The sequence below is a fragment of the Coregonus clupeaformis genome, chromosome 23 (assembly GCF_020615455.1).
Source record: "Coregonus clupeaformis isolate EN_2021a chromosome 23, ASM2061545v1, whole genome shotgun sequence".
NCBI classification, from domain to species: domain Eukaryota; kingdom Metazoa; phylum Chordata; class Actinopteri; order Salmoniformes; family Salmonidae; genus Coregonus; species Coregonus clupeaformis.
The window spans coordinates 60899062-60925921 of NC_059214.1; the positions used below are offsets into that span (position 1 = coordinate 60899062).

Below are 26860 nucleotides of genomic sequence, written 5' to 3' on the forward strand. Positions count from 1 at the left end.
AAGTTTTGGCAAGTCAGTTCGAACAATTGTGTCACGACTGATGTGGATGCGGTGTGGGAGTCAGGCGCAGGACACAGAAGCTTAGTCGCAATGACTTTAATAGTCAAAAAGGCAATAACCAAAATAACGTGCCTCTAACACAGGAGGCGAGCGATTACGCAAACAGTGCGTAAAAGACTAAATACTCGAGAACACAATAACGATACACCAAACGGACAGGCGTACAACAACACACAACTGCAAACAAAACCAAAGGAAACTTATAGGTGACATAATCAATACATAATACGAGACAGGTGCACCAACAAGACAAAACCAAACAAACATAGAGAACATCAAACGGTAGCAGCTAGTACTCCGGGGACGACGAACGCCGAAGCCTGCCCGAACAAGGAGGAGGAGCAGCCTCGGCGGAATTCGTGACAGTACCCCCCCCCCTGACGCGCGGCTCCAGCCGCCGACCCCGGCCTCGGGGACGGCCAGGAGGACGTGGTGCAGGGCGCGTAGGATGACTCCGGTGGAACTCAGTCAGGAGGGATGGATCTAAAATGTCCCTCCTAGGCACCCAGCACCGTTCCTCCGGACCGTACCCCTCCCACTCCACGAGATATTGTATACCCCCCATCCGACGTCTCGAATCCAGCTACCACCGGCCTGAGGAGAGACACATGGAACGAGGGGTTAATGTGATAGTCATTAGGCAATTGCAACTTGTAACACACCTCGTTCAATCTCCTCAGGACTTTAAATGGCCCCACAAACCTCCGGCCAAGCTTCTGGCAGGGCAGGCGAAGGGGCAGGTTTCGAGTCGAGAGCCAGACTCGATCTCCAGGGGGCGTATACAGGACCCTCACTGCGGTGGAGATCGGCGCTCGCCTTCTGCCTGCGGATGGCCCGCTGCAGATGTACGTGTGCAGCGTTCCACGTCTCCTCCGAGCGCCGAAACCACTCATCCACCGCAGGAGCCTCGATCTGGCTCTGATGCCATGGTGCCAGAACCGGCTGATACCCTAACACGCACTGAAAAGGGGTCAGGTTAGTAGAGGAGTGGCGAAGAGAGTTCTGAGCCATCTCTGCCCAGGGGATAAACCCTGACCACTCCTCCTGCCGGCCCGGGCAATATGATCTCAGAAACCTATCCACATCCTGGTTCACTCTCTCCACCTGCCCATTACTCTCAGGGTGGTAACCCGAGGTAAGGCTAACCGAGACCCCCAAGCGTTCCATGAACGCCCTCCAGACTCTAGAGGTGAATTGGGGACCCCGATCAGACACTATATCCTCGGGAACCCCGTAGTGCCGGAAGACGTGGGTGAACAAAGCCTCAGCGGTCTGTAGGGCAGTAGGGAGACCCGGCATTGGAATGAGACGACAGGCCTTAGAGAACTGATCCACAACGACCAGAATAGTGGTATTCCCCTGAGAGGGGGGAAGGTCCGTGACAAAGGCCACCGAGAGGTGAGACCACGGCCGTTGTGGAACGGGCAGGGGTTGTAACTTCCCCCTGGGCAGGTGTCTAGGCTCCTTACACTGAGCGCACACCGAGCAGGAGGAGACATAAACCCTCACGTCCCTAGCCAATGTTGGCCACCAGTACTTAACACTAAGGCAGTGCACTGTCCAGCCAATACCTGGATGTCCAGAGGAGGGTGGCGTATGAGCCCAATAAATGAGACGATCACGGACCTCGAGCGGCACGTACGTCCGACCCACTGGACACTCTGGGGGAGTAGGGTCGGTGCGTAACGCCCGCTCAATTTCCGCATCGACCTCCGATACCACCGGTGCCACCAGGACAAGACTCCGGCAGTATGGGAGTGGGCTCAATGGACCTCTCCTCTGTGTCATACCGCCGGGACAGGGCGTCTGCCTTACCGTTCTGGGACCCTGGGATGTAAGTGATCTTAAAAACGAACCGGGTCAGAAACATGTTCCACCTAGCCTGACGAGGGTTCAATCTCCTAGCTGCCCGGATGTACTCCAGGTTACGATGGTCAGTCAGAATGAGAAAAGGGTGGTGAGCCCCCTCAAGCCAATGCCTCCACACCTTTAGGGCTTGAACCACGGCTAACAGCTCCCTGTCCCCTACGTCATAATTACGTTCCGCCGGGCTGAGCTTTTTAGAATAAAAAGCGCAGGGACGGAGCTTAGGAGGCGTGCCGGAGCGTTGCGACAGTACTGCCCCAATACCGGCCTCTGACGCGTCCACCTCAACCTGGAACGCTAAAGCGGGGTCCGGGTGCGCCAGCACCGGAGCCGAAGTGAACAGGTCCTTCAGTTTACAAAACGCCCTGTCCGCTTCAGCTGACCACTGCAAACGCACCGGGCCCCCCTTCAGCAGGGAAGTAATGGGAGCTGCTACCTGTCCAAAACCCCGGATAAACCTCCGGTAGTAATTGGCAAAAACCAAAAACTGCTGCACCTCTTTAACAGTGGTTGGGGTTTGCCAGTTACGCACGGCTGACACACGGTCAACCTCCACGGCCACAGCTGGTGCAGGGGACGGCCCCCCTCGGGTTCTCTCTCCTTCTCTCTCTAGCGCCAGCACCCCCGAGCTCCATAGGGCTCGGCTCGGAAGTGCTGGGGGATGGAATGGACGGCCCCAACTCGGGACGTCCGCGGGTGGCCAGCAGGGTATCCAGACGGATGGACATGTCCGCTAGCTGGTCGAAGGACAGGTTGGTGTCCCTGCAGGCCAGCTCTCGACGAACGTCCTCACGCAGGCTACACCGATAGTGGTCGATGAGGGCCCTCTCATTCCACCCCGCATCCGCCGCTAGAGTCCGGAAATCCAGGGCGAACTCCTGTGCGCTCCTCTTCCTCTGTCGGAGGTGGAACAGACGCTCCCCCGCCGCTTTACCCTCTGGAGGGTGATCGAAAACAGCCCTGGAAGCGGCGGGAGAACTCTGCGTAGCTGATGGTGGCGGCGTCTATTCCCCTCCATTCGGCGTTGGCCCACTCCAACGCCTTGCCGGAGAGACAGGACATGAGGGCGGAAACGCTCTTGTATCCCGAGGGCGCCCGGGTGTATGGTGGCAAGGTAGAGTTCCACCTGAATGAGGAACCCCTGACACCCGGCTGCGGTGCCATCATATGCCCTCGGGAGCGAGAGCCGAATCCCACTGGATTCCGGAGCTGGTCTGGTGTGGCTGGCCGATGGTGGTGGTAATGTAGGAGGAGGTGTGGGCACGCCTCCCCTTTCCCATCGGCGCAGGGTGTTCATCACCTCCTGCATGGCGGAGCCGAGTTGCTGGATCCTGGCGTCCTGGCAGCTGACCCGATCCTCCAGCGACTCGGCTCGGTGCAGCTGCTCCTGCTGACTCCATAGTAAGGTGTGTTGTTCTGTCACGACTGATGTGGATGCGGTGTGGGAGTCAGGCACAGGACACAGAAGCTTAGTCGCAACGACTTTAATAGTCAAAAAGGCAATAACCAAAATAACATGCCTCTAACACAGGAGGCGAGCGATTACGCAAACAGTGGGTAAAAGACTAAATACTCGAGAACACAATAACGATACACCAAACGGACAGGCGTACAACAACACACAACTGCAAACAAAACCAAAGGAAACTTATAGGTGACATAATCAATACATAATACGAGACAGGTGCACCAACAAGACAAAACCAAACAAACATAGAGAACATCAAACGGTAGCAGCTAGTACTCCGGGGACGACGAACGCCGAAGCCTGCCCGAACAAGGAGGAGGAGCAGCCTCGGCGGAATTCGTGACAGTACCCCCCCCCCTGACGCGCGGCTCCAGCCGCCGACCCGGCCTCGGGGACGGCCAGGAGGACGTGGTGCAGGGCGCGTAGGATGACTCCGGTGGAACTCAGTCAGGAGGGATGGATCTAAAATGTCCCTCCTAGGCACCCAGCACCGTTCCTCCGGACCGTACCCCTCCCACTCCACGAGATATTGTAGACCCCCCATCCGACGTCTCGAATCCAGCTACCACCGGCCTGAGGAGAGACACATGGAACGAGGGGTTAATGTGATAGTCATTAGGCAATTGCAACTTGTAACACACCTCGTTCAATCTCCTCAGGACTTTAAATGGCCCCACAAACCTCCGGCCAAGCTTCTGGCAGGGCAGGCGAAGGGGCAGGTTTCGAGTCGAGAGCCAGACTCGATCTCCAGGGGCGTATACAGGACCCTCACTGCGGTGGAGATCGGCGCTCGCCTTCTGCCTGCGGATGGCCCGCTGCAGATGTACGTGTGCAGCGTTCCACGTCTCCTCCGAGCGCCGAAACCACTCATCCACCGCAGGAGCCTCGATCTGGCTCTGATGCCATGGTGCCAGAACCGGCTGATACCCTAACACGCACTGAAAAGGGGTCAGGTTAGTAGAGGAGTGGCGAAGAGAGTTCTGAGCCATCTCTGCCCAGGGGATAAACCCTGACCACTCCTCCTGCCGGCCCGGGCAATATGATCTCAGAAACCTATCCACATCCTGGTTCACTCTCTCCACCTGCCCATTACTCTCAGGGTGGTAACCCGAGGTAAGGCTAACCGAGACCCCCAAGCGTTCCATGAACGCCCTCCAGACTCTAGAGGTGAATTGGGGACCCCGATCAGACACTATATCCTCGGGAACCCCGTAGTGCCGGAAGACGTGGGTGAACAAAGCCTCAGCGGTCTGTAGGGCAGTAGGGAGACCCGGCATTGGAATGAGACGACAGGCCTTAGAGAACTGATCCACAACGACCAGAATAGTGGTATTCCCCTGAGAGGGGGAAGGTCCGTGACAAAGTCCACCGAGAGGTGAGACCACGGCCGTTGTGGAACGGGCAGGGGTTGTAACTTCCCCCTGGGCAGGTGTCTAGGGCTCCTTACACTGAGCGCACACCGAGCAGGAGGAGACATAAACCCTCACGTCCCTAGCCAATGTTGGCCACCAGTACTTAACACTAAGGCAGTGCACTGTCCAGCCAATACCTGGATGTCCAGAGGAGGGTGACGTATGAGCCCAATAAATGAGACGATCACGGACCTCGAGCGGCACGTACGTCCGACCCACTGGACACTCTGGGGGAGTAGGGTCGGTGCGTAACGCCCGCTCAATTTCCGCATCGACCTCCGATACCACCGGTGCCACCAGACAAGACTCCGGCAGTATGGGAGTGGGCTCAATGGACCTCTCCTCTGTGTCATACCGCCGGGACAGGGCGTCTGCCTTACCGTTCTGGGACCCTGGGATGTAAGTGATCTTAAAAACGAACCGGGTCAGAAACATGTTCCACCTAGCCTGACGAGGGTTCAATCTCCTAGCTGCCCGGATGTACTCCAGGTTACGATGGTCAGTCAGAATGAGAAAAGGGTGGTGAGCCCCCTCAAGCCAATGCCTCCACACCTTTAGGGCTTGAACCACGGCTAACAGCTCCCTGTCCCCTACGTCATAATTACGTTCCGCCGGGCTGAGCTTTTTAGAATAAAAAGCGCAGGGACGGAGCTTAGGAGGCGTGCCGGAGCGCTATGCGACAGTACTGCCCCAATACCGGCCTCTGACGCGTCCACCTCAACCTGGAACGCTAAAGCGGGGTCCGGGTGCGCCAGCACCGGAGCCGAAGTGAACAGGTCCTTCAGTTTACAAAACGCCCTGTCCGCTTCAGCTGACCACTGCAAACGCACCGGGCCCCCTTCAGCAGGGAAGTAATGGGAGCTGCTACCTGTCCAAAACCCCGGATAAACCTCCGGTAGTAATTGGCAAAAACCAAAAACTGCTGCACCTCTTTAACAGTGGTTGGGGTTTGCCAGTTACGCACGGCTGACACACGGTCAACCTCCACGGCCACAGCTGGTGCAGGGGACGGCCCCCTCGGGTTCTCTCTCCTTCTCTCTCTAGCGCCAGCACCCCGAGCTCCATAGGGCTCGGCTCGGAGGTGCTGGGGGATGGAATGGACGGCCCCAACTCGGGACGTCCGCGGGTGGCCAGCAGGGTATCCAGACGGATGGACATGTCCGCTAGCTGGTCGAAGGACAGGTTGGTGTCCCTGCAGGCCAGCTCTCGACGAACGTCCTCACGCAGGCTACACCGATAGTGGTCGGTGAGGGCCCTCTCATTCCACCCCGCATCCGCCGCTAGAGTCCGGAAATCCAGGGCGAACTCCTGTGCGCTCCTCTTCCTCTGTCGGAGGTGGAACAGACGCTCCCCCGCCGCTTTACCCTCTGGAGGGTGATCGAAAACAGCCCTGAAGCGGCGGGAGAACTCTGCGTAGCTGATGGTGGCGGCGTCTATTCCCCTCCATTCGGCGTTGGCCCACTCCAACGCCTTGCCGGAGAGACAGGACATGAGGGCGGAAACGCTCTTGTATCCCGAGGGCGCCGGGTGTATGGTGGCAAGGTAGAGTTCCACCTGAATGAGGAACCCCTGACACCCGGCTGCGGTGCCATCATATGCCCTCGGGAGCGAGAGCCGAATCCCACTGGATTCCGGAGCTGGTCTGGTGTGGCTGGCCGATGGTGGTGGTAATGTAGGAGGAGGTGTGGGCACGCCTCCCCTTTCCCATCGGCGCAGGGTGTTCATCACCTCCTGCATGGCGGAGCCGAGTTGCTGGATCCTGGCGTCCTGGCAGCTGACCCGATCCTCCAGCGACTCGGTCGGTGCAGCTGCTCCTGCTGACTCCATAGTAAGGTGTGTTGTTCTGTCACGACTGATGTGGATGCGGTGTGGGAGTCAGGCACAGGACACAGAAGCTTAGTCGCAACGACTTTAATAGTCAAAAAGGCAATAACCAAAATAACATGCCTCTAACACAGGAGGCGAGCGATTACGCAAACAGTGGGTAAAAGACTAAATACTCGAGAACACAATAACGATACACCAAACGGACAGGCGTACAACAACACACAACTGCAAACAAAACCAAAGGAAACTTATAGGTGACATAATCAATACATAATACGAGACAGGTGCACCAACAAGACAAAACCAAACAAACATAGAGAACATCAAACGGTAGCAGCTAGTACTCCGGGGACGACGAACGCCGAAGCCTGCCCGAACAAGGAGGAGGAGCAGCCTCGGCGGAATTCGTGACAGTACCCCCCCTGACGCGCGGCTCCAGCCGCCGACCCCGGCCTCGGGGACGGCCAGGAGGACGTGGTGCAGGGCGCGTAGGGATGACTCCGGTGGAACTCAGTCAGGAGGGATGGATCTAAAATGTCCCTCCCTAGGCACCCAGCACCGTTCCTCCGGACCGTACCCTCCCACTCCACGAGATATTGTAGACCCCCATCCGACGTCTCGAATCCAGCTACCACCGGCCTGAGGAGAGACACATGGAACGAGGGTTAATGTGATAGTCATTAGGCAATTGCAACTTGTAACACACCTCGTTCAATCTCCTCAGGACTTTAAATGGCCCCACAAACCTCCGGCCAAGCTTCTGGCAGGGCAGGCGAAGGGGCAGGTTTCGAGTCGAGAGCCAGACTCGATCTCCAGGGGCGTATACAGGACCCTCACTGCGGTGGAGATCGGCGCTCGCCCTTCTGCCTGCGGATGGCCCGCTGCAGATGTACGTGTGCAGCGTTCCACGTCTCCTCCGAGCGCCGAAACCACTCATCCACCGCAGGAGCCTCGATCTGGCTCTGATGCCATGGTGCCAGAACCGGCTGATACCCTAACACGCACTGAAAAGGGGTCAGGTTAGTAGAGGAGTGGCGAAGAGAGTTCTGAGCCATCTCTGCCCAGGGGATAAACCCTGACCACTCCTCCTGCCGGCCCGGGCAATATGATCTCAGAAACCTATCCACATCCTGGTTCACTCTCTCCACCTGCCCATTACTCTCAGGGTGGTAACCCGAGGGTAAGGCTAACCGAGACCCCCAAGCGTTCCATGAACGCCCTCCAGACTCTAGAGGTGAATTGGGGACCCCGATCAGACACTATATCCTCGGGAACCCCGTAGTGCCGGGAAGACGTGGGTGAACAAAGCCTCAGCGGTCTGTAGGGCAGTAGGGAGACCCGGCATTGGAATGAGACGACAGGCCTTAGAGAACTGATCCACAACGACCAGAATAGTGGTATTCCCCTGAGAGGGGGAAGGTCCGTGACAAAGGCCACCGAGAGGTGAGACCACGGCCGTTGTGGAACGGGCAGGGGTTGTAACTTCCCCCTGGGCAGGTGTCTAGGCTCCTTACACTGAGCGCACACCGAGCAGGAGGAGACATAAACCCTCACGTCCCTAGCCAATGTTGGCCACCAGTACTTAACACTAAGGCAGTGCACTGTCCAGCCAATACCTGGATGTCCAGAGGAGGGTGACGTATGAGCCCAATAAATGAGACGATCACGGACCTCGAGCGGCACGTACGTCCGACCCACTGGACACTCTGGGGGAGTAGGGTCGGTGCGTAACGCCCGCTCAATTTCCGCATCGACCTCCGATACCACCGGTGCCACCAGACAAGACTCCGGCAGTATGGGAGTGGGCTCAATGGACCTCTCCTCTGTGTCATACCGCCGGGACAGGGCGTCTGCCTTACCGTTCTGGGACCCTGGGATGTAAGTGATCTTAAAAACGAACCGGGTCAGAAACATGTTCCACCTAGCCTGACGAGGGTTCAATCTCCTAGCTGCCCGGATGTACTCCAGGTTACGATGGTCAGTCAGAATGAGAAAAGGGTGGTGAGCCCCCTCAAGCCAATGCCTCCACACCTTTAGGGCTTGAACCACGGCTAACAGCTCCCTGTCCCCTACGTCATAATTACGTTCCGCCGGGCTGAGCTTTTTAGAATAAAAAGCGCAGGGACGGAGCTTAGGAGGCGTGCCGGAGCGTTGCGACAGTACTGCCCCAATACCGGCCTCTGACGCGTCCACCTCAACCTGGAACGCTAAAGCGGGGTCCGGGTGCGCCAGCACGGAGCCAAGTGAACAGGTCCTTCAGTTTACAAAACGCCCTGTCCGCTTCAGCCGACCACTGCAAACGCACCGGGCCCCCCTTCAGCAGGGATGTAATGGGAGCTGCTACCTGTCCAAAACCCCGGATAAACCTCCGGTAGTAATTGGCAAAAACCAAAAACTGCTGCACCTCTTTAACAGTGGTTGGGGTTTGCCAGTTACGCACGGCTGACACACGGTCAACCTCCACGGCCACAGCTGGTGCAGGGGACGGCCCCCCTCGGGTTCTCTCTCCTTCTCTCTCTAGCGCCAGCACCCCCGAGCTCCATAGGGCTCGGCTCGGAGGTGCTGGGGGATGGAATGGACGGCCCCAACTCGGGACGTCCGCGGGTGGCCAGCAGGGTATCCAGACGGATGGACATGTCCGCTAGCTGGTCGAAGGACAGGTTGGTGTCCCTGCAGGCCAGCTCTCGACGAACGTCCTCACGCAGGCTACACCGATAGTGGTCGATGAGGGCCCTCTCATTCCACCCCGCATCCGCCGCTAGAGTCCGGAAATCCAGGGCGAACTCCTGTGCGCTCCTCTTCCTCTGTCGGAGGTGGAACAGACGCTCCCCCGCCGCTTTACCCTCTGGAGGGTGATCGAAAACAGCCCTGAAGCGGCGGGAGAACTCTGCGTAGCTGATGGTGGCGGCGTCTATTCCCCTCCATTCGGCGTTGGCCCACTCCAACGCCTTGCCGGAGAGACAGGACATGAGGGCGGAAACGCTCTTGTATCCCGAGGGCGCCGGGTGTATGGTGGCAAGGTAGAGTTCCACCTGAAGGAGGAACCCCTGACACCCGGCTGCGGTGCCATCATATGCCCTCGGGAGCGAGAGCCGAATCCCACTGGATTCCGGAGCTGGTCTGGTGTGGCTGGCCGATGGTGGTGGTAATGTAGGAGGAGGTGTGGGCACGCCTCCCCTTTCCCATCGGCGCAGGGTGTTCATCACCTCCTGCATGGCGGAGCCGAGTTGCTAGATCCTGGCGTCCTGGCAGCTGACCCGATCCTCCAGCGACTCGGTCGGCGCAGCTGCTCCTGCTGACTCCATAGTAAGGTGTGTTGTTCTGTCACGACTGATGTGGATGCGGTGTGGGAGTCAGGCACAGGACACAGAAGCTTAGTCGCAACGACTTTAATAGTCAAAAAGGCAATAACCAAAATAACATGCCTCTAACACAGGAGGCGAGCGATTACGCAAACAGTGGGTAAAAGACTAAATACTCGAGAACACAATAACGATACACCAAACGGACAGGCGTACAACAACACACAACTGCAAACAAAACCAAAGGAAACTTATAGGTGACATAATCAATACATAATACGAGACAGGTGCACCAACAAGACAAAACCAAACAAACATAGAGAACATCAAACGGTAGCAGCTAGTACTCCGGGGACGACGAACGCCGAAGCCTGCCCGAACAAGGAGGAGGAGCAGCCTCGGCAGAATTCGTGACAAATTGTTTACAGACAGATTATTTCACTTATAATTCACTGTATCACAATTCCAGTGGGTCAGAAGTTTACATACACTAAGTTGACTGTGCCTTTAAACAGCTTGTAAAATTCCAGAAAATTATGTCATGGCTTTAGAAGCTTCTGATAGGCGAATTGACATAATTTGAGTCAATTGGAGGTGTACCTTTTTATTTTATTTATTTTTATTTCACCTTTATTTAACCAGGTAAGCCAGTTGAGAACAAGTTCTCATTTACAACTGCGACCTGGCCAAGATAAAGCAAAGCAGTGCGATAAAAACAAGACAGTTACATAAGGGGTAAAAAAACATATACTGTATATATACAGTGTGTGCAAATGTAGCAAGTTATGGAGGTAAGGCAATAAATAGGCTATAGTGCAAAATAATTACAATTAGTATTAACACTGGAATGCTAGATGTGCAAGAGATTATGTGCAAATAGAGATACTGGGGTGCAAAAGAGCAAAATAAATAACTATATAGGGATGAGGTAGTTGGGTGGGCTAATTACAGATGGGCTGTGTACAGGTGCAGTGATCGGTAAGGTGCTCTGACAACTGATGCTTAAAGTTAGTGAGGGAGATAAGAGTCTCCAGCTTCAGAGATTTTTGCAATTCGTTCCAGTCATTGTGTCACACTCTGGTTCTAGGACTGTGTGTTAGAGCCAGGGGTGTATCTCATTTGGTGTTGGTTGGGGTTAGGGTGAGTTTCATTTTGTTTGTGTTTAGTGGTGATTAGTCGTATGACTCCCAATCGGAGGTAACGAGTGTCAGCTGTCGGCTCGTTATCTCTGATTGGGAGCCATATTTATACTGTGTGAGTTCACTTTGTGTTGTGGGTTATTGTTTCTTTGTTGCTGTTAGTAGTATTCAGTATAGAACTTCACGGATCGTCATTTGTTGTTTTCTTCGTGGTTGCTTTAAGTTAATAAAGTCATCATGTTCACTTCGTAACGCTGCGCATTGGTCTCCTCCTTCAGACGATCGTGACAGAAAAACCCACCAAGACCAGACCAAGCAGCGTGTCCAGGAGCTGAAGGGCGATAATTGGAAACAGAGGAGCGAGAATTGGGCGAGAATGATGGAGGCCTCGTTCACGGAGAGGAGAGACCCCCAGAAAATTTTTAGGGGGCTTACGAATCGGGGCAGCAGGTGTACGGGTTGGAGGAGTGCAGGAGGTTGGCAGATATGGCCGCCAGTTTAAGGGGGCCACTGGTTACTGGTAAGGGGATGGAAAGTGTGGAGGCACGGCGAGAGGTACTGGGGGTGTTTCCAGTCGGTCCGGCCCGTTTCTGATCCCCGTGTAGGGCCAGGGGGTGTGTGTCCCAGTGCGGTTCTGCCTGTCCCTGCTCAACGCACCGAGCCTACGGGGTGCGTCGTCAGCCCTGTCCAGCCAGAGCCGTCCGCCAGACAGGATCAGCCAGAGCCTTCCGCCAGACAGGATCAGCCAGAGCCTTCCGCCAGACAGGATCAGCCAGAGCCTTCCGCCAGCCATGAGCAGCCAGATCCTTCCGCCAGCATGAGCAGCCAGATCCGTCAGCCAGCCATGAGCAGCCAGATCCGTCAGCCATCCATGAGCAGCCAGATCCGTCAGCCAGCCATGAGCAGCCAGATCCGTCAGCCAGCCATGAGCGGCCAGCCAGGATCCGCCAGAGCGCGCAGCCAGGATCCGCCAGAGCCGTCCAGCCAGGATCCGCCAGAGCCGTCCAGCCGGGATCCGCCAGAGGCGTCAGCCGGGATCCGCCAGAGCCTTCCAGCCAGGATCCGCCAGAGCCGCCCAGCCGGGATCCGTCAGAGCCCGCCCAGCCGGGATCCGTCAGAGCCGTCCAGCCGGGATCCGCCAGAGCCGTCCAGCCGGGATCCGCCAGAGCCTTCCAGCCGGGATCCGCCAGAGCCGGTCCAGCCAGGATCCGTCAGAGCCGGCCCAGCCAGGATCCGTCAGAGCCGTCCAGCCGGGATCCGCCAGAACCGTCCAGCGGGATCCGCCAGAGCCGGCTCAGCCAGGATCACGCACCAAGCCAGGGGGCGCGTGTCGTCAGTCCGGTTCCCGGACAGCGGATAACAGGCCCAGGGGTACTTTGGGGGTTGGAGAGGAAGTGGGGAGGAAGCCCGGAGCCGGAGCCTCCGCCGAGGAGGAATGCCCACCCAGCCCTCCCTGTTTGCTTGTAGTTAGTGGCGGCGCAGTCCGCGCCTTGGGGTACTGTCACACTCTGGTTCTAGGACTGTGTGTTAGAGCCAGGGTGTATCTCATTTGGTGGTGTGGGGTTGGGTGAGTTTCATTTTTGTGTTTGTAGTGGTGATTAGTCGATGACTCCCAATCGGAGGTAACGAGGAGTGTCAGCTGTCGGCTCGTTATCTCTGATTGGGAGCCATATTTATACTGTGTGAGTTCACTTTGTGTTGTGGGTTATTGTTTCTTTGTTGCTGTTAGTAGTATTCAGTATAGAACTTCACGGATCGTCATTTGTTGTTTTCTTCGTGGTTGCTTTAAGTTAATAAAGTCATCATGTTCACTCGCAACGCTGGCCGCATTGGTCTCCTCCTTCAGACGATCGTGACATATGGCAGCAGAGAACTGGAAGGAATGGCGCTCAAAGGAGGTGTTGGCTTTGGGGGATGACCAGTGAGATATACCTGCTGGAGCGCAGACTACGGGTGGGTGCTGCTATGGTGACCAATGAGCTAAGATAAGGCGGGGATTTGCCTAGCAGTGATTTATAGATGGCCTGGAGCCAGTGGGTTTGACGACGAACATGTAGTGAGGACCAGCCAACAAGAGTGTACAGGTCACAGTGGTGGGTAGTGTATGGGGCTTTGGAGACAAAACGGATGGCACTGTGATAGACTACATCCAATTTGCTGAGTAGAGTGTTGGAGGCTATTTTGTAAATGACATCGCCGAAGTCAAGGATCGGTAGGATAGTCAGTTTTACGAGGGCATGTTTGGCAGCATGAGTGAAGGAGGCTTTGTTGCGAAATAGGAAGCCGATTCTAGATTTAACTTTGGATTGGAGATTCTTAATGTGAGTCTGGAAGTGGAGCTTACAGTCTAACCAGACACCTAGGTATTTGTAGTTGTCCACATACTCTAGGTCAGACCCGTCGAGAGTAGTGATTCTAGTCGGGTGGGCTGGTGCCAGCAGCGTTTGATTGAAGAGCATGCATTTATTTTTACTAGTGTTTAAGAGCAGTTGGAGGCTACTGAAGGAGTGTTGTATGGCATTGAAGCTCATTTGGAGGTTTGTTAACACAGTGTCCAATGAAGGGCCAGATCTATACAAAATGGTGTCGTCTGCGTAGAGGTGGATCTGAGAGTCACCAGCACCAAGAGCGACATCATTGATATACACAGAGAAAAGAGTCGGCCCAAGAATTGAACCCTGTGGCATCCCCATAGAGACTGCCATAGGTCCAGACAACAGGCCCTCCGATTTGACACATTGAACTCTATCTGAGAAGTAGTTGGTGAACCAGGCGAGGCAGTCATTTGACAAACCAAGGCTATTTAGTCTGCCAATAAGAATGCGGTGGTTGACAGAGTCGAAAGCCTTGGCCAGATCGATGAAGACGGCTGCACAGTACTGTCTATTATCGATCGCGGTTATAATATCGTTTAGGACCTTGAGCGTGGCTGAAGTGCACCCATGACCAGCTCAGAAACCGGATTGCATAGCGGAGAAGGTACGGTGGGATTCGAAATGGTCGGTGATCTGTTTGATAACTTGGCTTTTAAATACTTTCGAAAGGCAGGGCAGGATGGATATAGGTCTGTAACAGTTTGGATCTAGAGTGTCACCCCCTTTGAAGAGGGGGATGACCGCGGCAGCTTTTCAATCTCTGGGGATCTCAGACGTTACGAAAGAGAGGTTGAACAGGCTAGTAATAGGGGTTGCGACAATTTCGGCGGCTAGTTTTAGAAAGAAAGGGTCCAGATTGTCTAGCCCAGCTGATTTGCAGGGGTCCAGATTTTGCAGCTCTTTCAGAACATCAGCTGTCTGAATTTGTGTGACGGAAATGCGGGGGGGGTAGAGTTGGTGGCCGGGGTAGTGGTAGCCAGGTGGAAAGCATGGCCAGCCGTAGCGAAATGCTTGTTGAAATTCTCGATTATTGTAGATTTATCGGTGGTGATAGTGTTTCCTAGCCTCAGTGCAGTGGGCAGCTGGGAGGAAGTGCTCTTATTCTCCATGGACTTTACAGTGTCCCAAAACTTTTTGGAGTTAGTGCTACAGGATGCAAATTTCTGTTTGAAAAAGTTAGCCTTTGCTTTCCTGACTGCTTGTGTATATTGGTTCCTAACTTCCCTGAAAAGTTGCATACATTGGGGGCTATTTGATGCTAATGCTGTACGCCAAAGGATGTTTTTGTGCTGGTCAAGGGCAGTCAAGTCTGAGGAGAACCAGGGGCTATATCTATTCTTTGTTATGTATTTTTTGAATGAGGCATGTTTATTTAAGATTGAGAGGAAATTACTTTTAAAGAACAACCAGGCATCCTCTACTGACGGAATGAGATCTATATCCATCCAGGATACCTGGGCCAGGTCAATTAGGAAGGCCTGCTCGCTAAAGTGTTTTAGGGAGCGTTTGACAGTGATGAGGGGTGGTCGTTTGACCGCGGACCCGTTACGGACGCAGGCAATAAGGCAGTGATCGCTGAGATCCTGGTTGAAGACAGCAGAGGTGTATTTAGAGGGTAAGTTAGTCAGGATGATATCTATAAGGGTACCCATGTTTACAGATTTAGGGTTGTACCTGGTAGGTTCGTTACCTGTGGATGTATTTCAAGACCTACCTTCAAACTCAATGCCTCTTTGCTTGACATCATGGGAAAATGAAAAGAAATCAGCCAAGACTTCAGAAAAAAAATTGTAGACCTCCACAAGTCTGGTTCATCCTTGAGAGCAATTTCCAAACGCCTGAAGGTACCATGTTCATCTGTACAAACAATAGTACGCAAGTATAAACACCATGGGACCACGCAGCCGTCATCCCGCTCAGGAAGGGGACTTGTTCTGTCTCCTAGAGATGTACGTACTTTGGTGCGAAAAGTGCAAATCAATCCCAGAAAAACAGCAAAGGACCTTGTGAAGATGCTGGAGGAAACAGGTACAATAGTATCTATATCCACAGTAAAACGAGTCCTATATCGACGTAACCTGAAAGGCCGCTCAGCAAGGAAGAAGCCACTGCTCTAAAACCGCCATAAAAAAGCCAGTCTATGGTTTGCAACTGCACATGGGGACAAAGATCGTACTTTTTGGAGAAATGTCCTCTGGTCTGATGAAACAAAAATAGAACTGTTTGCCCATAATTACCATCTTTATGTTTGGAGGAAAAAGGGGGTAGCTTGCAAGCCGAAGAACACCTTCCCAACCGTGAAGCATAGGGCAGAACTGAAAAAGCGTGTGCGAGCAAGGAGGCCTACAAACCTGACTCAGTTACACAAGCTCTGTCAGGAGGAATGGTCCAAAATTCACCCAATTTATTGTGGGAAGCTTGTGGAAGGCTAACCGAAACGTTTGATCCAAGTTAAACAATTTAAAGGCAATGCTACCAAATACTAATTGAGTGTATGTAAACTTCTGACACACTGGGAATGTGATGAAAGAAATAAAAGCTGAAATAAATAATTCTCTCTACTATTATTCTGACATTTCACATTCTTAAAATAAAGTGGTGATCCTAACTGACCTAAAACAGGGAATTTTTACAAGGATTAAATGTCAGGAATTGTGAAAAACTTAGTTTAAATGTATTTGGCTAAGGTGTATGTAAACTTCCAACTTCAACTGTATATGTACCGTACCAGTCAAAAGTTTGGACACACCTACTCATTCCAGGGTTTTTCTTTATTTTACTATTTTCTACATTGTAGAATAATAGTCAAGACATCAAAACTATGACATAACACATATGGAATCATGTAGTAGCCAAAAAAGTTTTAAACAAATCTAAATATATTTTATATTGGAGATCCTTCAAGTAGACACCCTTTGCCTTGATGACAGCTTTACACACTCTTGGCATTCTCTCAACCAGCTTCATGAGGTTGTCACTTGCAATGCATTTCAATTAACAGGTGTGCCTTGTTAAAAGTTAATTTGTGGAATTTCTTTCCTTCTTAATGCGTTTGAGCCAATCAGTTGTGTTGTGACAAGGTAGGGGTCGTATACAGAAGATAGCCCTATTTTGAAAAAGACCAAGCCCATATTATGGCATGAATTGCTCAAATAAGCAAAGAGAAACGACAGTCCATCATTACTTTAAGACATGAAGGTCAGTCAACCCGGAAGAGGTCAAGAACTTTGAAAGTTTCTTCAAGTGCAGTCGCAAAAACCATCAATGATGAAACTGGCTCTCATGAGGACCACCACAGGAAAGGAAGACCCAGAGTCACCTCTGCTGCAGGGGATAAGTTCATTAGAGTTAACAGCCTCAGAAATTGCAGCCCAAATAAATGCTTCACAGAGTTCAAGTAACAGACACATCTCAACATCAACTGTTCAGAGGAGACTGCGTGAATCAGACCTTCATGGTCGAATTGCTGCAAAGAAACCACTACTAAAGGACACCAATAAGAAGAAGAGACTTGCTTGGGCCAAGAAACACGAGCAATGGATATTAAACCGGTGGAAATCTGTCTTTTGGTCTTATGAGTCCAAATGTGAGATTTTTGGTTCAAACCGCCGTGTCTTTGTGAGACACAGAGTAGGTGAACGGATGATCTCTGCATGTGTGGTTCCCACCGTGACGCATGGAGGAGGAGGTGTGATGGTGTGGGGGTGCTTTGCTGGTGACACTGTCAGTGATTTATTTAGAATTCAAGGCACACTTAACCAGCATGGCTACCACAGCATTTTGCAGCGATACGCCATCCCATCTGGTTTGCGCTTACTGGGACTATCATTTGTCTTTCAACAGGACAATGACCCAACACACCTCCAGGGTGTGTAAGGGATGGAGTGCTGCATCAGATGACCTGGCCTCCACAATCCCCCAACCTTAACCCAATTGAGATGGTTTGGGATGAGTTGGACTGTAGAGTGAAGGAAAAGCAGCCAACAAGTGCTCAGCATATGTGTGAACTCCTTCAAGACTGTTGGAAAAGCATTCCAGGTGAAGCTGGTTCAGAGAATGCCAAGAGTTTGCAAAGCTGTCATCAAGGCAAAGGGTGGCTATTTTGAAGAATAAAAATGTTTAACAGTTTTTTGGTTACTACATGATTCCATATGTCTTATTTCATAGTTTTGATGTCTTCACAATTATTCTACAATGTAGAAAATAGTAAAAATAAAGAAAAACCCTTGAATGAGTAGGTGTGTCCAAGCTTTTGACTGGTACTGTATATATATATATATTATACTCCTGGTAATTGTTTGAGTCTTTAGACTAGGGGTGACGTGTTTGTGTTGAATCATCTTAGGGGTGTGTGTAGGGTGCTGGTGTGTGTTTAGGTGTACCTCCCTGTCCTATGTACGGGTCAACAATCTTCCTTCCCTAAAACACACTATGTAAATAATGAATTAATTGTCCATCTTACCCAATACATAGTTAGGAGTGTGAGGACTGTTTATGGAACACCAAACTTACACACATGCTTACCCACGCACACACACACGCACGCGCACGCACGCACACAAGCAGGCACGGCATCTTAACGTTTTCTGTGGAAAATGCTGCATGGTGTGCACTGTTTGTGTATTTGCTTCATAGAGAGATGGAGAGAGAAAGAGAGAGAGAGAGTAAAGTATAGACAGATACACACAGAAAGTTAGGGATACAAAGAAAGGCTCTGCTAGTGTGAGACCCTGTAATGAGAGGTCTGTAGCTCTCTCACACTGAGAGATCCGCTCATATTGTGAAGCTTTGGCACAGACAGAGACACATATAAAGACACACACACACACTGTGGTCCATCAACCCTGCATGTCCTCTCTCTGCAGTGTACGTGTCATCAACGACAACCCTGCCTGTTAGAGAGGGAGGGGAGAGATATGGGAGATGGGAGAGAAAAGCTGGGTCCACATTTTGTGGGGTTCTGTGAAAGTGTGGTGTGAAACTGAAAATAAACTAAATCTCTTTTTTTGTTGTGCTTGTGTCTCTTGGTGTCCCCAACGCGGAGCACACATTTGACAAGAATGGAATATCTATTGTCTTGTGCTTGTAACATAGTCACAGCTTAAGTAGGAAAGGACAGAGGGGATAGATAGGAGCGAGAGAAAGAGCATAGAGATAGAGGAAGGGGAGGAGAGTGAAAGATGATGTAAAAGGTGATTGACTTTTGGGCTGTAAGTTCAGTGTCATGATTAGTCTCTCGGTCACTCACTAACAGGCTACATCAGGATAGAGATGTGCTACTCACCGTCTTTAACCTTTATTCATTTTCTCTTCCCTCTTTTTCTCATGGTCCAACTTCTGAACCATGTAACCTAGACTAACTCGATGATGTGGGCGTGGGCGTGGGCGTGGCCCTAAACATTGTTTGCTGACCCATTCTCTTTCTCCCCCTCTCTCTAGGTTTCTCTGGTGATGTAGCTATGTACAATGACCCAGCAGCTCTTTCTCTTGTATGCTTCTTGTCAGGTAAGATGCTGCACTATTTAGGAGAGAATGGTGCGGGATTCAAACACCATAACCTACATTCTCAATGGAACACAGCACAGTGCAACATTATTTATCAGATACATGTCATCATAAGCTAACCAAGAGCTGGCTATTGTAAGAATGTGGTGTGTGTGTATATGTGTGTATGTGTGTGATGTGTGTATGTGTGTGATGTGTGTATGTGTGTGTGTAGTATAAGAATGTTTGAAGATATTATTATTTGTCTCATCAGTTGAAAATGTATTGTATGAGCTACCAATTAGATTACAGCATGCTGTTAAAGAAAGGCCCTGGGTGGAATGGCTGCTAGTCTCCAACGCTATCTGCACCCAAAACACACACATACAAGAGAAAGACCACAATGGGCTATTCTCTCTGTGTTCTTTCTCTCCAGGGACTGAGAGTCAGACTGGACAGCAGACAGAAAAGAAGAGATAGAAGAGAGAGAAGAAAGGAAAGAGGCAGCAGAGTAGGAAAGGAAAAGAGAGGAGATAGGAGAGGAGTGATATAGGAGACAAAAGAGGGAATAGCAGGGGAGAAAACATGGTGCTCATCAAAACGCTGGCCAACCAAGTTAATTACAGAGTTGTGGTACAGGGCTGTGACATAAAGAGAGAGATAAAGGGAGAGAGGGAGAGAGAAGGAGGGAGAGAGAGAGAGAGAGAGAGGAGGGAGAGAAAGAGGAAGAGAGGGGTGGTGAGTTCCCTCTCAGGACAGTATGTTCATGTTATTTTGATGAGATTTCTCTTCTGTAGAGTGGGAAGTTATCTAGGAGTTAAATCGTCTATGTGGGGGCAGGGGGGGTTGGTTGGTAGATTGATCGTAAAGTTAACTCATGGCACTTTTCCCCCCCTGCAAGAATAATCGTGTTGATTTTGACTGTTCTTGAATCACACTCACCCACACACGCACACACACTTTTCCTTGGGGTGTGATGTCATCTTGGAAGAGAGCACAGACCCTAGTGGGGGATAAACTCCTAATTAGCTGCAGGAGAACCCCATTGATGAGACAACCTACATTAATGAACCTACTGTGTGGGACTACCTACAGTATACTACAGAAGGAGTACATTGATAGTAGTGTGTGTTAAAGATAGCAGAGTTAGTAACATACTAAAGAGTTGAGTGTAAACACAGCAACAGCCTATTGCAATGTCTGAGCTCAGAGCTGACTGCATCTCAGAGAATCTTTAATCCTCCTACATGCTGACAAACACACATGCACACACACACATACACACCACACACACTGTCTCCTGATGGGACAGAAGACAGCACTCAGATCGTACATAGTGAACCTCTCTCCCTATCTCTCTCTCTCTCTCTCTCTCTCTCTCTCTCTGTTGTGTTGTTGGAACGGATGTGTTGTAAGGCATTATCTGAGGGTGTTCAGTGGAATAGAATTAGCTTGTTGGTTGTGAAGAGACAGTGGTATTAGTTCTGCTGGGTAGATAAGCATGGTCTGGGCTTAGGGAGACAGAGAGGGATCTTTAGTTGAGGAGTTGAGGAGATAGCATCAGTTTGGGCACTCACACAGACACACACACAGTCACACAAACAAATATGCTTTGTCTGCGTCTGTGGAGGCAGGGGTGTGGGAGCACACACAAACCCACACTCAGTCAGAGTGTAAGGCATGGGCGAGTGAGGAAACGTTGGAACAGAGATCAGATTCAGGAAGAGTTTCAGAGCAGTGGCATCAGAAACCTGGGCTTCTATATCAGCCTGTCATCTCAAATCAAATCAAATGTTATTTCTCACATACACGTGTTTAGCAGATGTTATTGCGTGTGTAGCGAAATGATCTGAACAGACCTATCCTAAAACAGCCACAGGCACATACACCTACACACACACCTACACACACACACCTACACACCTACACACCTACACACATACACCTACACACACACACATACACCAACACACACACACGCGCAGGCACACACAGTATTGCGCAGGGAGAAGAGTTTGCTGCAGTAGAGAGAGATTGGGGAGAGAGGGGGTAGACAGAAAGAGGATGAGAGAAAGGGAGAGATAAGGGGGGAGAGAGAGAGAGAGAGAGAGAGAGAGAAGAGAGAGAGAGAGAGAGAGAGAGAGAGAGAGAGAGAGAGAGAGAGAGAGAGAGAGAGAGAGAGAGAGAGAGAGAGAGAGAGGCATTCTCCAAACCATCTCTTATCCTTTTAGTCATGGTCTGACTGGCTGTGAAGTAGACATTACTGTCAGCTCTTGTTAACAATACCCCAAAACTCTCCGAAAACTCTAACATAACTCTAACATATTTGTTGTCAGCATAAAACATGGAGTTTGTCACCTGTACAGTAGATACATAGAGCTGCTTAGAGATGATTTGTTTAGCCTTATCTCTTGCTGTTCTGAACCGCCCCCCCCCTCTCTCTCTCCTCTCCTCTAGAAGGTCTGATGTCCAGACCGTGTGCTCCTTCATGTGTGGTCCAGTTGAACTCTCCTTGACCATTAGATGGACCACAAACAGACCAGCAGCTACTGCGACCGCACTTCACAACTACCTCACCTTGATCCCTTTACCTTTGAACGCTCAACCCTGACCCATACTCTTAACCTCTAACCCCTCACTCCAAACCCATAACGTTACTCCTCTCCTCTCCTCTCCTCTCCTCTCCTCTCCTCTCCTCTCCTCTCCTCTCCACCATGTTATCCCGTATCCCTACGGTCCTCCTAGCTGTGTTGTGTCAGTGTGTGCTAGTGTCTCTGGGGGTGGACCCCCCTCACCCCCGTCGAGAGATCCGGATCGAGGGAGACCTGGTCCTGGGGGGGCTGTTCCCAGTCCATGAGAAGGGGGGAGGGATAGAGGAGTGTGGGAGGGTGAACGAGGACAGAGGGATCCAGAGGTTGGAGGCCATGCTGTTTGCTATAGACAGGATCAACTCTGATCCTACTCTGCTGCCTGGAGTTAGTCTAGGAGTTCACATACTGGACACTTGTTCTAGAGATACATACGCACTGGAACAGGTTGGTGAGCACTGTCACACTCACACATACACACACATAAGCACACCCACACACTTTTTATTTCTTCCTGCTTTTTAAGCTTTCGCCGTAGAAAAATTATACAATTGGCATAATAAGCTTGCCCTTGAAATAAATATAAAAGTAAGCCTTATTGTAGCTCATAGAAAACACTGTCCATATTACATTTACAGTCTTTCAATAAGTGTTTATTGAGTGTGTGTGTGTGTGTGTGTGTGTGTGTGTGTGTGTGTGTGTGTGTGTGTGTGTGTGTGTGTGTGTGTGTGTGTGTGTGTGTGTGTGTATTTCCCAGGCGCTGGAGTTTGTGCGTGCATCTCTGACCAAGGTGGACGATACAGAGTTTATTTGCCCTGATGGATCCTACGCTCTACAGGAAGACATTCCCCTGGCCATTGCTGGAGTTATAGGAGGATCCTATAGCAGCGTGTCTATACAGGTAACACACAAACACACACACAAATACATTCACACAGCTCCAGTGGTATGGCACTGTGACAGAGTAAGGTGATTTGCATAGTTTAGCATAAAATCTCCTCCTCTTCTACTCCTCTGTGACTGCACAAAACACTCTACTCTATCAGACCCAAATCCCTCATCTCTCCAACTCTCTCTCCCTCCAACTCTGTCTCTGTTTTTCTCAGTCTCTCTTTCTTTTGTCTCTCTCTCTCTCTCTCTCTCTCTCTCTCTCTCTCTCTCTCTCTCTCTCTCTCTCTCTCTTTATCTCTCTCTCTCTCTCTCTCTCTCTTACTCTCTCTCTCTCTCTCTCTCTCTCTCCATCTCTCTCTTTGTATTAAAAGTAAAAGATGTCACTCCCTCACTCCGAGGGGAGAGCCCAGTGTATTCTGACCTCAGCCCACTCTCCTTTCTCTGATAGGCATTGTTATCCCTCCATCGCTTGTCTTTCATCACACACAATTACTCCTTTTTTTCTCCGGGCTGACAGTTTTTGTTGTTGTTTGGCCTGTGTTCCCTCAGGGCAGTCTGTGTGTGTGTGCATGTGTGTGGGTGTGGGTGTGTGTGTGTGTGTAACATCCTAATCAGGAGAACGTGACCAGAAAAAGGGTAGCTTAAGGGTAGCTGGGGCGGCAGGTAGCTTAGTGGTTAAGAGCGTTGTGCCAGTAACCGAAAGGTCGCTGGTTCTAATCCCCGAGCCGACTAGGTGAAAAATCTGTCGATGTGCCCTTGAGCAAGGCACTTAACCCTAATTGCTCCTGTAAGTCGCTCTGGATAAGAGCGTCTGCTAAATGACCCCCCCCCCAAAAAGGAACCTAGACCCCTTTGATTATGTGTGAATTTTCACAACTGTGTGTGTGCATCTGCATCTGTGTATGTCTGTTTCTCATGTCTGTTTGCCACTCTCTCTCAGGTGGCCAACCTGCTGCGCCTCTTTCAGATCCCTCAGATCAGCTATGCCTCCACCAGCGCCAAGCTCAGCGACAAGACGCGCTATGACTACTTTGCCCGCACGGTGCCCCCTGACTTCTACCAGGCCAAGGCCATGGCAGAGATCCTGCGGCTGTTCAACTGGACCTACGTGTCCACGGTGGCATCAGAGGGAGATTACGGAGAGACAGGCATTGAGGCTTTTGAACAGGAAGCACGTATGAGGAACATCTGCATCGCTACCTCTGAAAAGGTAGGGAGAGATAGAAGTGGAGATAAAGTTATCAGGAGATATATAGGGAGATTGACAGTGAAGGAGATAGGAGCAGACCTAGGTTAGAATATAGAAGAGCAAGCATAGAGAAGATGAGGGGTTGATCAGACAGAAACAACAGGAGAAGGAGTTGGATTTAGGGTTAACCCTAAAGCGTGATACTATGTATTTTAGCCAGCTATTCTATGTACAGATGTAAGATCTTAATTTGAGCGAGTTCGCTACAGCAGGAAAATAATCCTGCAGCAACAGGAAATGTAAATTATTATGTGGAGTACAATGAATGGACAATTTTGTAGGGGTTGATACATTTTACGTAACGGAAAATCAAGTCAGAAATGTCAAAGTGGAAATTACAAACTTCAGAAGCCTTTTTAAACCCCAAATACACTACAGGTTTAACATTTCCTGCAGTGGAGGATAGTTCTCCTGCAACAGGGTGATCAAATGAAGATCCCACATCTGTAGTAGACCTCTTGTGTTTACTCCCTCTGTTTCCAGTGTAAATAACTAAAGGATGTTCCTTCTCATGTCCAGGTGGGCCGCTCTAACGCTAAGAAGTCCTATGAGGCAGTGATCAGGCAGCTCCTCCAGAAGCCCAACGCCCGCGTGGCTGTCCTCTTCCTGCGCAGCGATGATGCTCGGGAACTCCTCTCTGCTGCTGCACGACTCAACGCTACCTTCATCTGGGTGGCCAGCGACGGCTGGGGGGCACAGGAGAGCATTGTCAAGGGCAACGAGGCCACAGCCGACGGGGCCATCACCCTGGAGCTGGCGGCCAATCCCGTGCCGGCGTTTAATCGCTACTTCCTGTCTCTGGATCCAATCAACAACCACCGCAACCCCTGGTACCGGGAATTCTGGGAGCAGAAGTTCCAGTGCTCGCTTGGCGGAGGGGGTGGAGGAGGAGCTGGGGCAGGAGGAGTAGGGTCAGGGGGGACTGTGTCTCTCTCTCTCCCTCCCTGTGAGAAGGGTGTGTTGGTGGATGATAGTAACTTTGAGCCGGAGTCCAAGATCATGTTTGTGGTGAATGCAGTATATGCCGTGGCCCACGCCCTCCATAAGATGCAGAGGACATTGTGTTCCAACACCACCAAGCTCTGTGACAGCATGAAGGCTCTGGATGGACGTAAGCTCTACAGAGACTACCTCCTCAACATCAGCTTCACAGGTCAGTACTGTAGACTACCTCCTCAACATCAGCTTCACAGGTCAGTAGTGTAGACCTGGCAGAATGGGAGAGGGGGAGAGTGAGGGATGGAGGCAGGGGAAAAGAGAGATGTCAAAGGGGAATGCTCAACATTAACTTTACTGTCGGGTCTGTTTTGAGTGGAGGGAGAGAGATGGAAGGGGGAGGAAAGATAGTTCATTATGAGAGAGAGAAGGGGAGCGAGATATGCAATAATTGCTTTGGCAAGCATAGCAACATGAAACGTATAAGAACAATTCACCTTAATTAACATGTACTGTAATGCTTGCTAGTTGCCATTGGCATCTATTAGCTGTATGTAATTGATACAACAGCACAGAGCTGAAGTTAATAGAGACTCCTATAGCAGTAATAATGAAATAGTGAGTGTGTTTGTGTGTGTGTGAGTGTGTGTGTGTGTGTGTGTGTGTTATAGGCTTATATAGCAGGAGAGTCTCTGAAGACAGAAGAGAAGGAAAAGGGAAAAATAGGATTGGGTTGAGTGGCAGGTGGAGTACAAAGACATATGTATAAATACACTGCTGTAGGAAAGATAGACATACATACATACAGACAGACAGACAGACAGACAGACAGACAGACAGGATTTGAGGTGTTCATTCCACTTCTAACCATGACCAATGGGGGACATCAAAATACCTCAACAAACAGCACAGCCACTACAGCTTTATAGAGAAAGGGAGAGGGAGGTTTGGGCATAGGGAGACTGACAGGCAGACTGAAGTGGGGAGAGGTGGAGAGAAAGGTAGCAGTAGTGAAAGGGAGTGAGATGGAGAGATAGAGGGAGGGAGGGAGGGAGGGAGGGAGGGAGGGGGGAGGGAGGGATAGGAGATAGAGGGGGAGGCAGAGAGGTAGAGCTGAGTTGCTGGTGGAGTGGAACAGTATGCGTCAGCAGAAGAGGATTCTCTTTGAAATTCCACATCTTCATTTCTCAAGCTGCAAATAAAAGGGCTCCGAGCACAGCTGTCTCAGGGAGAGAGGGAGAGAAAGAGGGAGAGAGAGAGAGAGAGAGAGAGAGAGAGAGAGAGAGAGAGAGAGAGAGAGAGGAGAGAGAGGAGAGAGGCTGCCGCAGCCTCCAGTGAGCAGGAGAGGTGTGGAGGTGGGAAAAATAAGTCTGAAAATGTAGGGAGGGCTGGAGAGGAAGTGAGAGAGATGGGGCAGTCGCTCTGATCTGTCGCTCTGATCTGCTAGTATCCCCAAAGTCGATCTCCCCTTTCCTTCCCTCTCTCACCCTACCTCCCAATCTTTGCTCTCACCCTCCTTCCCTCCCTCCATCCATCCTTTCTCTATCTCACCCTCCTTCCCTCCCTCCATCCATCCTTTCTCTATCTCACCCTTCTTCCCTCATCCATCCCCCCCTCCACTCTTACTTCAACAGTTACAGTTAGGAATAGATAGACATGTGGTACACTGGTGATGATCAAGATGAGGAGGATGAGGCAGAACATTCTGATGCTTCTGATGCTTCTGATGCTTTTGATGATGATGATGATGATAATGATGATGACTGTGATGATGATAATTTTGTGTGCTGTAGTGTGCATGCATGTGATGTGTATCATTTAGCGCAGTCTCAATGTTCTTCTAGACCAGAGCCCTCTCTGTAGCTATGCTGTTGCTATGGTAATTAAGCTGACACTATGGCCAATTGTCGAAGTAATCCTGTAGATGTGAGCTTCTCTCAATGCCAACTGCTAAACACCAGTGTTGGGGTTACAAACAATAACAAATTACTTGACTTATTACTCCATGGAAAGAATAATTTGTTACACTACTCGTTATATTACTTTTTCGTTACACCCCAAAACGTTGCGTGTCCTCACTCAATGTAAACAATGTCAATGTTATGTTACGTAGGTCTATACACCAACACAAGTAGACTAATAATGACAGATTCTACCGTGGATAAGGGCAGCATTTCCTTTACTATATATATACCCAGCTACAAGCTTGTTCAGCTCTCCTTGGGTTACAGCCTGTCCTCCTGAACAATTAAAATCAAGCCTT

General features: G+C 50.9%; 1 protein-coding gene across 1 annotated transcript in view; it reads left to right on the forward strand.

Annotated features, from left to right (window-relative positions):
• LOC121576584 (metabotropic glutamate receptor 3-like) overlaps positions 1–24854 on the forward strand; it is a gene marked incomplete at its 3' end in the record, with an annotated part of 46782 nt that extends 21928 nt beyond the window's left edge. Inside the window, exons 2-6 of the mRNA XM_045206494.1 lie at positions 18889–18954; positions 21394–21968; positions 22279–22422; positions 23353–23622; positions 24181–24854. Coding sequence (XP_045062429.1) covers positions 21648–21968; positions 22279–22422; positions 23353–23622; positions 24181–24854 — 1409 coding nt within the window. The remainder of the gene's footprint in view (positions 1–18888; positions 18955–21393; positions 21969–22278; positions 22423–23352; positions 23623–24180) is intronic.
• Positions 24855–26860: the final 2006 nt, after the last annotated feature.